The sequence below is a fragment of the Aulonocara stuartgranti genome (assembly GCF_965226115.1).
Source record: "Aulonocara stuartgranti genome assembly, chromosome: 4".
NCBI classification, from domain to species: domain Eukaryota; kingdom Metazoa; phylum Chordata; class Actinopteri; order Cichliformes; family Cichlidae; genus Aulonocara; species Aulonocara stuartgranti.
Window position 1 is genome coordinate 10,008,786 of NC_138942.1, and position 18,097 is coordinate 10,026,882.

At 39.4% G+C, this 18,097-nt stretch overlaps 1 protein-coding gene and 1 long non-coding RNA gene across 2 annotated transcripts in view; one reads left to right on the top strand and one right to left on the bottom strand.

The window, feature by feature from the left end:
• LOC309705887 overlaps positions 1–18,097 on the bottom strand; it is a 269,576-nt gene that overhangs the window by 214,882 nt on the left and 36,597 nt on the right. The gene's annotated exons all lie outside the window — the stretch shown is intronic.
• galr2b (galanin receptor 2b) lies at positions 277–12,913 on the top strand. The gene is made up of 3 exons (XM_082531189.1): positions 277–373; positions 3,621–4,003; positions 10,668–12,913. The coding sequence occupies exons 2-3, from the start codon at positions 3,630–3,632 to the stop codon at positions 11,431–11,433; spliced, it is 1,140 nt and encodes a 379-aa protein (XP_082387315.1). The 5' UTR covers positions 277–373; positions 3,621–3,629; the 3' UTR covers positions 11,434–12,913.

Here is an 18,097-nt window from a genome sequence, read left to right on the forward strand (position 1 = left end):
TAGAGACGGGCTATCACTGCCACTTATTGTGGTTATTTGTCAGTGATCCCCCTGATTTTACAGTGAGCATGAATAGACCGCCAGTTGCTGCGGCTTGCCTTCATACCTTGGCTCTGCAATGCTTTTCTGCAGTGAAGTGTGAACATTAAAGTGAATGTGGAGGAGGAGTCCTCACCAGAGAAAGAGTGGTGGGGGTGGGGGTGGGGGGGCGGAGAAAGAGTAAGATACCAGCAACGGGAGGCAGATATCAGTGTGCATTGGTAGAACAGAGGTTTCACAGCAAAGAGTATGAGCATCTCAACAGAAAGGGTCTGGGAGTGTCATTCCTAATCTGAGAGGAGTACTGACGCTTTGGATACTGTCCACCCATCTGGTAGGTTTATCATACTGCATCTGCCTGATCTGCATGCTAATTCTGCTGTTCATGCAGTGTAAACATTCGTATGTATAGAACATTTGCGGTCTATATTTATCAGCATATTTGTATCACCTGATTATAGGATGCAACAATGTTGTAGCCCCTCTGCTGATATTTAAAGTTTGCCGGACATGAAGATTTAAAATGACATACTCTATTCGAGCTCTGTTTCTTATTGATAATGATGTGAAATCCAGTGATGCAATGTCTTCTCTGTGGTCATTATTTTTAGACTCACAATAAAGCCGCATTTGGCAATGTCTGCTTCAGGCTGCCCTACATCCCCATCGCACTTCTATTTTTTCTCTAGCTCTGCTATTTTCATTGCTTCTCCACCGAAAATTCAGTCTGCAGTTCAACCACAGTCTGTAAATTTCACAACCTGTTAGGTACTGCACGCTCTGCTATGAGACGATCAAACTCGTGTATACGGGTCTCTGTTTTCTGCGATTCCACTGAGGCTTAAACATGTTCCCTGCTCAGTGGAGTCTTAGCCAAGATATCCCTCTGCAGTTGGAAATGTAATATCAGCCCCAACTACCTTTCCTAGTGGGAAAGAAGGGGACTCATCTTCACCATGCTTGAGAAAGTTAAAGCCTGGCATGAACTCAAAGCTGTGAGGAAAATACCTCTGCAGCAACAACCAGCTGATATTATACTCCTGTCTCTTTGTAAGGTTAATGAGGATATATTACTTTATCTCCTCTCACGACGTTAAGTTCCACTTACTTGCCACTGACTGTAATCAGTATATCTCCTAATTTTGCTCTGTCACAATTTTGATTATGTGGATGTAGATGGCAGTACAGTGTAATACCCAAAGGATGCTGAATGTTTAATAGCAGTGTTCAATAATTAATCTTCAGCTTGCTGAGGACTGATACATAAAAGCAAAAAAGGCTGAGAGTGAGTCAAAGTAAGCCACAACATACGACGATTTATTATCTGCATTAACAGCATTTTTTTTTTCATTTTGATTTTGCTTCCCTCTCTTTAAAAAAACAGAAGATTGATTTCTTCATAATTTATAAGGAGACTGCCAAATTAAAATCCACTCTGTCCATTTGCAGTCAGAACGTGTCCATGCTGTAATTTCACCCAAGCTCAGTGATTTCTTTTACAAGCAGTTTTCTGCTACCACAGACTCGAAGCATTAATCATTCACCACGTCTTTCATAAAAAAAATTGATTAAGGTAGGATAATGAGCAACCTTTATTCACATCGCTTCAATTTAGTCCAACTGTTTTCCTTCTTTAGGGAGATTCCAGTTTCAGGAAGGGCGATCGTGGCTCAAAGAGTTGAGTGTTCATCTTGTAACCGGAAGGTTGCCGGTTCAAGCCCCGGCTCGGACAGTCTCGGTTGTTGTGTCCTTGGGCAAGACACTTCACCTACCACCTACTGGTGATGGGCCGATGGCGCAATATGGCAGCCTCGCTTCTGTCAGTCTGCCCCAGGGCAGCTGTGGCTACAACTGTAGCTTGCCTCCACCAGTGAATGAATGAATAGTGGAGTTGTAAAGTGCATTGAGGGCCCTGAAAAGTGCTATATAAATGCAATCTATTATTAAAAATGTTTTTTCTTCTTCTTTTCTTTTGATTTTGATGTTTGTAGTTTGAGCTTGGTAGACAAAGATGGGTGTCAACAAATATGTGGATGGTTTTCTGTCTTTAGTCGCTTTCATGGCCGGGCATAACAATCAAATAAATAAATTGTTAAGAAAATAATAATCTGTTCAAAATATCGGCTTTATGTGTGTTTTTTATTTTGCTCAAATTGAATGGCATACTCTACAAAAAAAAAAAAAACCGATTAAAAGGAAAATATTGACTTTTTTAAAATATTTTTTCAGCCCATCCTTAAAAGATGATAAATCATTGATTTCTTTTGTGATGTCTTATTAGGAACCAATGTCAGTGTTTTCTTGAAGTTCACTCAGTAGAAAAATTAGTATTCCCAATAGCTGGAAGCAGTGTATTTGTTTCCAGCTACCTATAATGGTACTCAGAATTTTCTGAATTAAATATTTATGGCCCAAAAGGACAAAGTACACAAAGCAAACTCTAGGCTCTTATGTACTCAGCAAGCATTCTTTTTAATGACAACCAGAAGCTAATAGTATTATTAAATGACAGCTGGGAATAATAATAATTAAAAACAGCTGATTAAACATTTTTATCTAGCTGAAATCAGACAAATAAAAGGGCTTGAATAAAACATTTGGAGACTACCTCATGTATGTCTCACTAAGTCACAATTAAGAGCACTTCTTTACTTTCAAGTCCTTATTTTGCGCCACTTGTCACAAAACAATTTACCAAAAATGGCCGAAAGTGCACCCTGATTTCACTGGAGACATCACTTTATGAAACTGCAGCACATCACAAGCTCTAATATGATATTGTTGCTGGTCAAAAACTGAAAGAAACACAAAGAAAAAAAAAAACTCTGCTCACCATTTGTCATCATGAACAGATGATCCCTTCTGATGTAATCTTCCTGAGAGCAAATCCCCTCAAGCAGAGATGAGCTTCTGGTCTTCTGATTTTCACAGAGTGATTTTGCCGGTGAGCATTGCAAAAATTCCTTGAATTACAAAGGAGAATTACTCAATCAGCACCTGTTAATGGATTGATCCACTAAACTGAAAACCACCTGCTTCATATTCAAAACCAGCAGCTGTGATGTATGATTAAACAGCAGCAAACTGTTAACTGCAAGTCTCCCATACATGAATAAGCCTAGAAAGATTAATAAAAATACTTAATGCTGTGATAAAGGGAATAAAATAAGCAATACCACTGAAATTCATCCTGTAACATTTAAAAGCAAAATTTCTTGCAATTAAACACTCAAAATATTCCCAGTACATCTGTCAAAAACATCATCCAATTGAAAGCAGCCTTTCATTGTTGTCTCATTAATACATGTAACATGAGCCAACTAGGGATTATTTGGATGAAAAAATCCTCTGGTGCATGCAGCCTTTTTTTGCATACTCTGAAAAGTTGTAAATAACTTGTCAAGAAACTACCTCTTCATCATATTGTCAACATCGACCACCAGTGCATAAGCCGATAAGAAAGGGTTTGGCTCGGACAACAGTGTTATCAGTTAATGGGATTTAAGACGTACACAGAAGTGACTCTAAAACCACCAAGATAGTGGTGTCTAACATTTGTCTCCTTTCTTCTCTCATTCCAGACCTGCACAATGTCAGACTTTGAGGATTTCACCTGGCCGGGAGGGCAGGCCAATGTATCTGAAAGCTATCAACTGAACCCCACCAGTGTGATTGTGTCAGTGGTCTTCTCTCTCATATTCCTGCTCGGCACCATTGGCAACAGTTTGGTGCTCGCTGTACTGCTGCGAAGCGGACAGGTCGCGTACAACACGACCAATCTGTTCATACTCAACTTGAGCGTGGCTGACTTCTTCTTCATCATCTTTTGCGTTCCTTTCCAAGCTACCATCTACTCTCTGGAGGGATGGGTATTCGGTTCCTTCATGTGCAAAGTCGTCCACTTCTTTATCAACCTTACCATGTACGCCAGCAGCTTCACATTGGCCACCGTGTCTGTTGACAGGTATTGCTTCAAAATACTTGTTTTGCTGAAATACCGAACATCTAAAGCAAATTTCACCCACAAAGAACAGAAAAATTAGCAAATTATCATATTTAAGAATCTGAAATCAATCATATTTGTTCTATTTGCTTGATAAATGCATAGCCTATATATAACATCTCCCATTTGTGGATAACATTTTGAAGTGAAGTTTGCTATGTTGGCTATTGCCACTTCGTTGTTATTGCTCTTATTTTTCTATCAGCTAAGGCTAGCTAAGACTAGCTAGCTTGGTTAGCAACATGCCTTGCAATACTCTGTTTTATTAAACAGGACGATCATTTTGGCTAACAAGAAAAAGAAAACACAATCGAACCACCTACGTTTCATTTAGCAGATCTACCACCGAAGTCTGAGCCACAGCAATTTAAGCATTTGCTGTATTTCTTTGTCTCTATGTTTGTGCTTGGATATATCACCCAAAATAATTCATTACTAATATTCTATTAATCAAACTATGAGTAGCTGTTGGTCATTTTCTTGGTGTCAACATAAATTTTCAGGGAACTCAGGTGGCACATACTTTTTAACACAAAAAAATGGATCTGAAATTAAAATAAACCTAATTAATCACACACTCACATATTTCTCTTTAATCTAGAAAATATTAGCCTCAAGCTTGTTGTACACAGAAATTACTTCCATCAAATCAACAGCTATAGCTGTGTCTCTCACAGTCTGTCCTTTATTGTTAAACTCTAAATGTAGGCATTTGGATATTGCACAAAACATGTTAAAAGCCGACATGTTCTTTCTCTAACATCTAAGACATTCAGTGTCTTTGATGCCAATGTGTATTGCCAGTGCTTTCTAGCGTCTTATATCTAAGAGAAAGGAGAAGAGAAAAACAAGCAAGGGCATGGATTATTAATGTAAGGAAATTATTTAATGCAAGGACATAAATTTATTAAAGAGAGGAAATGAGAAGGGTATTGAGGGCACAAATATCTGGGCTCAAATACAAATTTAGTTTAAAGGTGGGATGAAAAATGCCTGTGTAAATGATGAAAAATGTGATATTCCACCTGCCACATTGCAAATATGACAACAAATATAGTTTTAAATAAAGGAAGAAAAAAATACATCAATCTGCCAAGATTTTGGGAAAAACTGAACGACTGAATCCATTGTTTTTCATTTCTAGGACATACAATAAGCCTTCAAAACTCCCTAAGGAAAGCATTGAGAAAGCTTTTATTTGCATGGTCACGCTGTTAATTTTTTTGTTGTGCTTTATTTTGTTTACTCTCCCGCAATGTCTGCGAAATATTACACATTTAATTGGTCACAAATGCATTTTTCGCATCTGGAGTTTAAACATGGACTCCAGAAGCTAAAAATTATATCCCTCGGAGAATAAGCCGTAAGCCATCATTATAGCTGTTGGGCAGCAATAATCAGTCAATATGAGCTGTAAGTGTGCAGCTGCCCTCTCCAGCAGACCCCTCTGTTCACACTGGCTGTGTTTACACTCCAGAGGATTCAATAGTCATTTCCCCCTCAGTGTGGAAAAGAACAGTAACACCTGAGTCGGGAGGGTAATGAACATGTCCTGTCTTCTTCCTTTGTCTTTCACTGATTATTAAGGAAAAACAAAACAAAAACAGCAACATCGCATAGAAAAAGCTAACTGTTACAGTTTACACCAAGAATCCCCAGCAGAAATTAAGCCACAGATAAGCCTGGGGGAATAGCAGCACTGACACACACACACAGACAAAACGGTGTAAAGGGATGACTTGCTGCTGAATGTGCTATCTGCAGGCAGATAATATGTATTCTCTGATTTTATGGTGCAGAATTATGTATTAAAAAAGGCTCACAGATGAATCATTCATAAATGTTGTTTCTGTTTAAATTTAGTAAAACATTATTTGGATACATAAAGAGTTCATTTCTGCCATGAGCGCATAAACAGACCCATTTGTTTTATATTAATCCTTATAAAGATAATTCAATTTAACTAAAGAGTAATGTCTGAATACTTGTAGTTTTCAAAACCACTGAGGTTTCAAGTTACCAGCAGGTTCAAAGTGACTGCTTTTTGAATTTAATGTAAAACACCGTGGCCCCAATTCACTGAGCTTTCAAAAACCAGAAAGGCTGTTTTCTCAGTTTCTACTGGGCTTTCTGAAGTGTCCTACAAATGTGAAAAGCAAGGACATGGACATTTTGTTTTCTGAGAATTCCTGCCTTTGGCAAAATCAGAATCAGAATCAGAAAGGGTTTTATTGCCAAATGTTGAGCAGGTTTGCAACATTAGGAAATTGCTGCGGTGCTTCAGTGCAAACATACTGTCATAAAAATATAAAAATAAGAATAAGAATTAAAAGTGCTAAGTGGATAGATATATACATGATATATACATGAGTGCAGGTGGTGATCAGTGCCAAACATGGAATGATGCAGTGAACACAGCGTAGGGTCATGTGTTAGTGGTGGGAACAGTCATACGGTTATTGTTCATGTGTCCGACAGCAGAGGGGAAGAAACTGTTCTTATGGCGAGAGGTTCTGGTGCGAATGGACCGGAGCCTCCTGCCTGAGGGGAGCAGGTCAAACAGACTGTGTCCAGGGTGAGAAGGGTCAGCTGAGATCCGAGCTGCACGCCGCAGTGTCCTGGAGGTGTACAGGTCCTGCAGAGATGGGAGTCTGCAGCCAATCACCTTCTCAGCAGAGTGCACAACACGCTGCAGTCTCTGTTTGTCCCTGATAGTGGCTCCAGCGTACCACACGGTGATGGAGGAGGTGAGGATGGACTCGATGATTGCAGTGTAGAATTGCATCATCGTCCGTGTTGGCAGGTTGAATTTCTTCAGCTGCCTCAGGAAGTACATCCTCTGCTGGGCTTTCTTAATGACGGAAGTGATGGTGGGCTCCCACTTCAGGTCCTGGGTGATGGTGGTACCCAGGAAGCGGAACGAGTCCACAGAGGTGATGGGGGTGTCAGTCAGGATGATGGGGGGGAGTGGAGCTGTGTGCTTCCTGAAGTCCACAGTAATCTCCACTGTCTTCTGGGCATTCAGCACCAGGTTGTTGTGGCTGCACCAGGACACCAGACGTTCAACCTCCCTCCTGTAGGCAGACTCATCCCCGTCCGAGATGAGTCCGATAACGGTGGTGTCATCTGCAAACTTGATTAGCTTGACAGACTGGTGGGTGGAGGTGCAGCAGTTGGTGTACAGGGAGAAGAGCAGAGGAGAAAGAACACAGCCCTGAGGGGAGCCGGTGCTGATGGTCCGGGAGTCCGAGACATTCTTTCCCAGCCTCACATGCTGCTTCCTGTCCGTCAGGAAGTCAGTGATCCACCGGCAGATGGGATCAGGCACATTCATCTGGGAAAGCTTGCCTCGGAGATGGTCTGGAAGGATGGTGTTGAAGGCAGAGCTGAAGTCCACAAACAGGATCCTGGCGTAGGTTCCTGGGGAGTCCAGATGCTGCAGGATGAAGTGTAGGGCCATGTTGATGGCGTCATCTACAGACCTGTTGGCTCTGTATGCAAACTGCAGGGGGTCCAGGAGGGGGGCCGTGAGGGTCTTGAGATGGGAGAGAACTAGGCGCTCAAATGACTTCATGACCACAGATGTCAGAGCCACGGGTCTGTAGTCATTTAGTCCAGTGATCCTAGGTTTCTTGGGGACAGGGATTATGGTGGAGGACTTGAAGCAGGCAGGCACATGGCATGCCTGCAGTGAGGAGTTGAAAATGCCAGAAAACACTGGGGCCAGCTCGTTTGCACAGTGTCTGAGGGTGGCAGGAGACACACCGTCTGGGCCGGGAGCTTTTCGAGCATTCAGACTCTTAAACTGCTTCCTCACATCTGCTTCATGAATATGAAGAGTTGTGGTGGGAGGAGGTGGTGTGAAATCCTCTTTTGTGTGGGGTGAGGAGGGGGGTGTTGCAGGTGAAGTGATTGAAGGTGGTGATGGCTCTATGGAGGGGGGAGAGGTGGGGGAATGAGTGTCCAAAGTGTCTCTATTGTTGGGGCCGTTGGAGGTGTGAAGGCTGCCTGATGGCTCGTCAAAACGGCAGTAAAAGTCGTTAAGGGTGTTGGCCAAGAGCAAGTCGTCAGTGGAGTGGGGGGTTTTAGGCTTGTAGTTGGTGATATTCCTAAAACCTTTCCACACAGAGGCCGAGTCATTCTCTGAGATCTGCTGCTGCATCTTCTCAGAGTGCTGATGTTTAGCAATGTCCACTTCTTTAGTGAAAATACTCCCTTGGAGAACATATAACACATAAAGCAGCATGTTAAATATGCCAAATATTTAAAGGCTAACCAACCAAGAAATGATGAGGTTCCAACTGCAGAGATAATATGTGATAATCAGTATGCTGTAAGATTATTGAAAGAGACAGCTTTTATTGAAAGCATCATAGTGTCTTGTGGGATTTGCGCCTTCATCTCCTACCTGCTGAGTAAAATCAAAAGCACAGCACCAAGCATGTTTTCTGTTATTCCTGCTGTTTTACAATTTATGCAAGTTCGTCTTACTGAAAAAGCCTAAAAGCCCTCTCTCTGGACATTACTGTCTCTAAGGTGTCTTATTCAGTAGAACCAACAAACAGCAGTGGAGTAAGTGAATGATTACCAGTCAACCACAAAACTTCAGTGTGAGTGAATTCATTGTGAATGTATAGGTGGCACAACTGTTACAATAATACCTACTCAAAGGATCCAACTGCACTGCTCATAAAATCAAAGAGACACTTTTTAATCAAGTCAGTTAAAATTCTGGGATACTGATCTGGTCGGTTAAGTAGCAGAGAGGGTGGTTAATCAATTTCAGGTGCTTTGTTGTCAATGAAATTACTTAGAGATGCACTAGAGGGGACATTTTTCCCTACACATCTTTTCTGACTCTTTTTCAGTCTCGTTTTACATTTGGCTGCGGTCCCTGTTGCTGCTGGTGGTATGAGGCGATGCCTGGGGCCTACAGAGGTCACACAGGTAGTCCAGCTCCTCCAGGATGGCACTTTAATATGTGCCATTGCTGAAAAGTTTGATGTGTCTCCCAGCACAGTCAAGCACAAGAGCATGATATTCCAGGCAGTTACTCTAGGAGCATTAGATAGGGCCGTAGAAGTTCCTTAAGCCATCAGAGGGTCGGTATCTGCTTCTTTGTGCAAGTAAGAATAAGATGCGCACACCCAGAGCACTACAAAATGACCTTCAGCTGGACACTTGAGTGAATCTCTCTGACCAATCAGAAATAACTTAAGATTTCCTCATTGTCCAGAACTGTGTAGCCCAGTTGGCATTTGCCATAGAATACCAAAACTAGCAAGTCCACCACTGGCACCCTATCCTTTCCCACAGCAGGTGGGTGAGCAAATGGGACATACATGAAGGAAGTCATGGAGAACGTTATGCTGCCTGTAACATTGTTCAGCATGACCATTTTGTGGATGGGTCAGTGATGGTCTGACTGCACTGGTTTGTGTCCTGGGTTCCTCCTGGTATGTGACAATGCCCAGCCTCATGTGGTGAGAGTATGTAGGCAGTTCTCGGAGAATAAAGGAACTGATATCATGACATAAATCTAATAGAACACCTGAGGGGAATTATGTTTCGGTCAGGAGCTTGGTGATGGCCTGGTCCATATCTGGGAGGAGGATCCCACAGGACACCGTGCATTAACTCTTTAGGAGCATGCCCCAATGTTGTTATGCATCCATACAAGTACATGTGGGCCTTACAAGCTACTAAGTACCTGTTTGAGTTGCTGCAATGAAGTTTCAGTAAAATGGACAAATGTGTCACATCATTTTATCCTCTGTGATTTTCATTGTCTTCAGCCGTCTGCAGGTTGATTTTTGATCAAATAATGTGGCATCCTTTCATTCATAATACACTATCCAGTTCATATTAGTGTAGATTTCATTTTTGTTCCCAATTGAGATCTGATTTATTTTCAAAGTGTTTCTTTTATTTTTTTTAGTGCTGTATTGGAAAATATGCCAAAAAGCTGGTATCTTTACTATAAATCTCTGGATTTATAGTACAATCACACTAGGGAAAATTGTGTTTGAACAATCACATGTGACTGTGTGCAATAAAATTCCATTATTTTGTTGCCCTTGAAATTATTCTTTGAGGAAACTGTTGCTTTCAAGTGACTTTTATAGGTCAAGACAATGATAAAATGACAAGTCATTGATTTCAGCTTCTTGAAGCTCAGATATTTCACCTTTTATTCCACAAAATTGGTTTTACAGCTTTGGTTACTGGTTATTTTGCAAATTAAGAATAAATATTACAGAATGTAAATCTAATTAAATGTAATGCATTGTTGTCAGTTATATTATCCATGAGTATATACAAGAATTTAGGACACATATGCAACATAATCACACACTCATGTGAGCTGTTTTTCTCCCTTAAGTGCTTTTGATATGTTGACTGTTTTGTATTGTTCTTGTATTATTACAGTTAAAACATTTAAAGTACATTACAGCTATATAGACTAAAGATATGCAGTCACAAGTAATCTTTCACTTTCTACATTTTAACTTATACAGTTATAAATTCAGACTTAATTACTAAAGTTTTTAACCTGCTGTCCCCATTTTTCTGTATTTTGCAGTCTAGATTATAGCTCAAACATGTTATTTTCTTGTCTTTATAGGTATCTGGCTATTCGCTATCCTCTGCGCTCCAGGGAGCTAAGAACCCCTTGTAATGCTGTGGTTGCCATGGTAGTTATCTGGGGTCTTTCCCTGGTCTTTGCGGGTCCATATCTCAGCTACTATGACCTGATTGATTACGCCAACAGCACTGTGTGTATCCCCGGCTGGGAGGAGCAGAATCGTAAGGTGCTGGATACGTGCACCTTCCTGTTTGGCTATGTCATCCCTGTGCTCATCGTGAGCCTCTCATACACTCGAACTATCAAGTACCTGTGGACGGCTGTTGACCCTCTGGACGGCATGTCAGAATCCAAGAGGGCTAAACGCAAAGTCACCAAAATGATCATCATCGTCACTGTACTTTTCTGTATATGCTGGCTGCCGTACCACGTGGTGATCTTGTGTTACCTGTATGGAGATTTCCCATTTAATCAGACCACATATGCCTTCAGGCTTCTCTCTCACTGCATGGCCTACGCCAACTCTTGTGTCAATCCCATCGTGTACGCTCTGGTCTCCAAACACTTTCGCAAAGGTTTCAAGAAGGTGTTCAGCTGCATCCTCAGTAAGCATGGGAGAAATAAGGTTCACGTGGTTCATGTGGCCAACACTGTGCCTGGGTTTGAAGCCGGCTCTACGGAGGTGTCACAGATGAACGAGGAGAACGTGCGACAGAATGAATGTGAAATGATCAACAGGCCAGTCGCAGAGCCAAGAGAAGCCACCGTGTCCCTGAATTTGCCCTTTCAGCAGCAGCAGACTTGACAACTGGTTCAGATTGGCTAAATTGGCTCAGCACAGATTGCCTTTTGTGAAAGACGTTGAAGCTAATGTTTAAAAATTTACTATTCATATATTCATATTTTTGATGGCAAAAAAGATGAACAGGGATTTGTTCATATTTGGAGAGACAAGATATTAAGGAGCATAAAGCTAGTCCACTACAGAAATGTATTTGTTTTATCACTTACCTAAACATATATTTTATATCCCAAAACAACTTCCTGTTACTTAGAAAGTTAGAAATGTTTATTGTTAAGCTAAATGAGAAATGTTCTCACTTTCCCCTGTCTTCACTATTTGCCTTAATCGTGGTTTGCACTTTACCTCATATTGTCATTTGTCACAATGTTTGAGACTTCATATTGTCCTAACACTTTCTAGGACCAACACAGAACCTGTCCTATAATGTTATGGTATGCTTCACCTGATCCCAAAAAAAAAATATTAATACGTTGGCAACTGGGGAGGGAATTTCATGTGAGTCAGCACTATATGCTACTTTTCTGACTTCAAACAAGCTTTTTCATGGAGGATTGGGGTCCCTCTAGAGCTCAGGCATCAAAGTCAGAAATATGGCAATGCACAGCAAAGCAGTGCTCCTCCTCCATATAAAGACCATCTTATGGGATTCATTAGCATTTCCAACACCATGTTCAACTGTAGATTTCGTGTTCAGGTGCTTTGAGCCCTAATATGGCATTTATCCGGCATTAGCTCAATTTTAGCTGCACTATATACAACATTTTGACCTACTTCAACCTCCAAGTCATTAGGGCTCCATAAGTGGAGCAGAATGTTATTTGGATTCATTGTTTTGTATTTTTGCATGAAGATGCTGTTCTGTCTTTTCAAGATATTGACAGGTGGTACATGTTAAGTAAAAATAACATGTTTGGTGTCAGCAAAATTTGATACCAAGCAGTTGTTGGTAGAAATCTTTAAAAAAAAAACTGGGTATAGTTTATTGCTATAATTGTATTTTGTGATTAACAAATTCATGGCATGTTTGGTGTGAAATGCTATATTTAAATAAATATGTTTCTCAAAAGGCATACTTATATATTGAGATTTATGTATTTTAAAATGTATGTATTAAGTGTATTTTATTTGTGTATTTAAAAAACTGTGAACTGGTTATCATACATTTGCTTTATTTTTCCAAATGAAAGCACACCCACAGGGTGTCCCTATTTTGTGTTGCTGTATGGTTGTCTCCTACCTCAGAGCTGTACAAAGCTTCTTTGTTGTCTTCTGTTCAGGTTGTGCGAGATGCAGTTTTCACCTTGAAAGATTGCACTTCTTTCAAGATGCAACACGTTTCTTTGCAAAATTATACTGAAATGTGTTTGCTGTAATACTTTCCCATCCCATCCTATGGTATACAGCTTACTTAAGTATATCTCTGTTGTACATTTTAAGAAAATATATTTAAATAAATATCTATCAAAGTGATTTAAAACAATGTGTATCACACCTAAAAACAAATAAACTATTTTCTGCTGTGAAACTGTACTGAGGTTATTTGTTGTAGCAAAATAAGCTCCAGGAGGTTACCTCGCACACGGTGGAACAGTGGTTAGATCTATTGTCTCACAGAAAGAGAGTCCTGGGTTCAAACCTGTGTGGAGTTTGCATCTTCGTATTTTTTTTTATCAAGGTACTCTGGTTTCTCCTGCCACCAACAAAAATGCTAGGTCAGTGCCATCTGTCTTTGCTTATTTTATACTACATAAGGAGCTCTGTTTAACACTTGAGGTAAATAGAATTCTTTCTTATTTCTCCAATGCAAAAGCAGAAAAAAAAATTCTGCTTTTGCAACACTCACTGTAGCTTTAAACTGTTTGTGTTGAATATCTTCAAATGCTCTTCTTGTCCACTCAGCGAAGAAATATTTCATTTACTGCGAAGCTTACTTCATAAAACTTAGCATTAAGCAGCTCAAAGAATATTTAACATCTAGGCCATTCAACTGAACATGAGTAGGTGCTTAAAATTAGAGCCATGCAAAATTTCCCCGCCATACTTGGTAAACTGTCTGAGTTAGAGGTTTGTGAAGTAAACGGGTAAATGTTCAACAGCCACAAAAAAGCTCTGTAAAGGATTTTCTGTAGATTTTTGTCAGATCTAGTGATTGGTCTGCTATTGTAAAACATTTTTGATACAAAATCCACAAAAAGAGTATGCATTTTGTCCCTATCTATACTGCAAATGACTGTTTTTGAAAAATAACAACAAATCTGATTGTAAGATTATGTTTGGAATGTATGTTTTGAGAAATCTATTAGTAATCCAAAATATTTTACTTAATATTCTTAATTATGCAATGATGGTTATATTAGCTGCTGTATTCAGCTTTGTGAACCATTTTTACATACAATGGGGAGTTCTGGACGTATTGCTTTTTATAATCCTTTAGTGAAAGGAGTATTACCAAACTATGAAAAAGCAGAAAAAAAACTTTCCCCATCAGTTTTATCTGGACTAATATTTCTTTATTGAGGGTTAATGTTCAGTTTAAATAACCGACTTTAAGTAGCGCAGTTTACATTGTGTTCAACCTCTTATAATGCATTAAAAATCAGGTGTCCGTTAGTGGCTGTCAGCTCTCCATTATCAAGGCTTTTATTGTTAACATGCTAAAGGAGTTTTTTAAATCATCAACCTGCACACTAATTTCTCTATATTAAACATGTTGGGCAAGCTTATCTGTAAGCGAAAGCTTACGCAAAGTCTCTTTTTCAGTTTTTTACATTTTTGTTTACTAGCTAATGCTATCTCTGTTTCAACACAAAGCACAGATTATAGATGATCTCAGAGCAGTAAAAGCAGAGTCAGCAGCAGCTTAGCTGGCATGTGAGTCTCCCATCAGTCTCCTCTCAAAGAACAGAGTGTACAAACAACCAGAAAGGCCGCTGACCTCACAGCTTGAGCAGCACCAGCTTTTGTTAAATGAAACAAAACAGATATGGGAACAAAAGATGCAACAGATTTCCAGTGGCTGCCACAAAATATGAATGACGGATGCAAACCAGCAACAAGCTTTAGGATAGATCAGTGGTAGATATGCAAGAACAGGGATTACTTTCAACTTTGTAGGTTTTAATTGATGTCTATGTTTCGATTTCAATGGGCAAGCATTGCTCGGCTTGCTTGCCCTGAAAGAATGCTACTGCTTTTTTTATTTGTACATTTTAGATGAATTCATAGTTAGATATTTTCACTTTATATTGTAGCAGAATATTACTGTTTCACATTTTTTACTTTTGTATTTTAATTTAATTTTGAAGGAGAGTTTCCCAAATGCCGCATGTTAACGTCTTTTCCAGCAAGCTTAGAAACTCAACGGCCCATATCTGTCCTCTTCCACAGGGACAAAAAAATCGATTTGGTTTTCCACTGTGTTCACTTGCTGCTGTATATTGTTAATTACTGTTTTGCTGCTGGAGTAAGAGATATTAACATACACATACAGCATGCCAGAGGAGTTCCCCAAGAGACTACTGCTTCAGTGAAAATAAAGGGCAAAGCCAGAGGCATTACAGGCGATGTTGCATTTTTAATGAAAGCTACTAATGAATCAATGAAGTAGTAAACCAGTCAGTACACTGGAATGTTGTAAAGATGTTGTAGAGGCATTAGGCATTACACTCAAGACTTAGCTACAGATGTCTGCTGAGCGATCTAAAAGATTTGTTAGGTTCACAATGGTAAGTACATCATGGATAATAAAGTGCAACAAAGACACTGGCTGTATCCCAATTCAGGGTCTGCAGCCTTAAAGTACGCAGCCTCAACGATCCTCAAGGGCCGCGTACTCAAAGACCGCTAAGGCCGGAAGTGCGAGGCTTGTGAAATGGGACGGTCTAGCCTCCGTTGCGCTGCCCAGGTTGCCTAGCAACCATGATACTAACAGCTGGAAACGTTTCATACAGCTTTGTTTAACAGAAATGAAGGAGAAAATCTTTTGTTCATTTGTTTGTTTCTTTCTACATGAGCTTTGATCATTCTCTGTAAGATTAAGCTCAGCTATTGAACGGCATATATTTTAAAGTAAAGGCTTTAAAATCAAGTTAGTACAAATGTCACTAATGTCACATAACTTTGCCGACATGTGGCCAACAGTAATGTTTTAATGTTCTTCGTTATTAAACATTTGCACATAAATAAGTGACATAATATTCAGTACTTACTTAAAGTTTGCTCTTCGGCTGCCCCTCATCCGCCGTTTTTTTTCAGCAAAATTAGCCACACCCACCGCCGCGCTATGCATTCTGGGATATGTTGGGCCACGAAGTCTACACTGCCACAGCCTTAAAATTCAGGGAAATGAAGGACGCATTTCAGGGCCGCATTTCCAGCAGCCTTTGAATTGGGACAGCCTTCGGCGCGCCGCTGTGACGTAATCGGCCTTGAAATGCGTACTTTAAGGCTGCAGACCCTGAATTGGGATACAGCCACTGTCAGCTATTTGAATCCTTAATGGAAGGCCGGAACAAGAGAGGCTACATTATAGTATCAATCTGTTGCAAATATATATAAATATCAGGGGAAAGGGCATTTTTCAACGCAATATATCAAATTATATTTTGGGACTGAACAAGTGCATGTTCTTACACATGTCTAGAATAATTAATTTTCCTTAGTCAGTGAGACACTGTTGCAGTTCTTACATCATTTTATTATACACGTTTTATTCCCTCTGCAGGAACAGCTTATTCTGGTGTCTGTAGATAGATAGATAGATAGATAGATAGATAGATAGATAGATAGATAGATAGATAGATAGATAGATAGATAGATAGATAGATAGATGCATATTAGAAGAATAGAAGCATATTTTATATCAGAATCTCAAACACACAAATCTACAGTTTTTTGGTGACTGCCAGAATTTTTCAATAGCTGTTATCACAGCAACGGGTGTAAAATACTTATTGTAAAAAGTATTTTACACCCGTGGTGTTTTCTGCCTTCTGTATGTCAGAAGTGTCAACACTTTCAGCAGCTTCTTTGTTGTAGTAGACTAGTGTACTATTCCTGATGGAACAATGCTTTAATAGAAAAAAAAACACCTCTTACCTGCAGATGACTAAGTGCGTAGCTACAAAGTGGGATCACTGTGGGTCTTTTTTAGTGAATGATAATGCTTCATGCCAGAAAGATGCACAAATTAGCCCTCTTAGGTTGGAAATGATTCAAGGAAAGTTATACTTACGTCACTGACAACCTTGACAGTGTCTGTGTTGGTTTTATGGTTGCTTTGGAAACCACTCTGCAGTTTGTGTTAGAGGTTGCTTAAGAATACAAACATATTATATCACCCAATGTGAGTTGTTTGTAACTATAAAACAGTGCAAGAGTCCGTGAGTCAGCAATTAGTAGCCCAAAGACATGGAAAAATCCATAATCTTACATGATAAGGGCAATGTTAAAAAATAAATAAATAAATAAAACACTAAAATCTAAATTAAAATGGCTGAAGACATAAAATATGATCTGGAGATTGATTTCTCTCTAATGACCCCAGGTATTGGAAAAATATCAAACTTAGGGTTAAATTTGAATTCAACAACATCCAGTTATAAAATAAAAATTCACTTGCTGCAGATGCGTCATTCTCATGTGTAGTGTATATAGTCATTTGAAGAGTACCTAACATTGGTGACTGCATTTGTAAGGGCCCAAGTATTCAAAGGAAATACTGGCAGAAGGTCTTACTTTCAACATGTGGGTTTTATTATTCCTGAAAAAGACAAAAATAATACATAAACATAATGAACATAAGTGCATTTTAAGAGTGGGATCATAAAAAGTTAACTAAACTAACTGTAATGCACAGAACTACACAAAAATAATGGTTAACAAAATAAGACCTTAAAAAATAAGAACCAGCTTAATCTGTTTACTAGTGGAGTAAAACATTTTAAATGCAAAGGGTTGAACCACTGCAGCAATAAATAAATGTGATATAAAGGAATGTAGTTCTCCCTCATCCAGTCAGAGTGGGTGTTTGGGTCTATTTTGTTGACCTATCCATTAGAACTAGCTCTGTTCTCTGACTCCGCTTTTACTCAAACCAGGAAGGACTGGAGTAGCTGACATGTAACTCCAGAAAAATAATGAAGGCAACTTGTATAAATCAATGACAAAACAATATGAATCAAATGTTTGCCTGATTATTTGATAGTGAAATCATTATCAAAATATTTATTTCTTCAATTGCTACCTGATTATTTTCAGTATAACTTCAATTGGTGACATAATGGTGACTTCATGATGACATTTTGTGCATTTATGTCAGTGATCAGAACATTTTAAATGTTATTAACTTATATGAAACTAGTTTCTCTTAACTTTCTGTACAGAGGCCATGTAACTACAGTCTTACAGCCTTTGCAGACCAACTCACATATATTCATATATATTCCTTAACATTTAAACCCAGTGACTCACTGAGTAAGGTTACAGACTAATGGGCAAAATGACTCAAAGGAGGAGGAGAGTGAAGTATAGTGTCGATTTTCAGGTCAGACTGGCTCAGACAGATCAAGTGTAGCCTTGTCATGTAGTTTCTTGGTGAGGTGAATAATCACATCAAAACTCCCGCAATGCTATTGTGCATTGTATACACAAAAGCATTTGCATA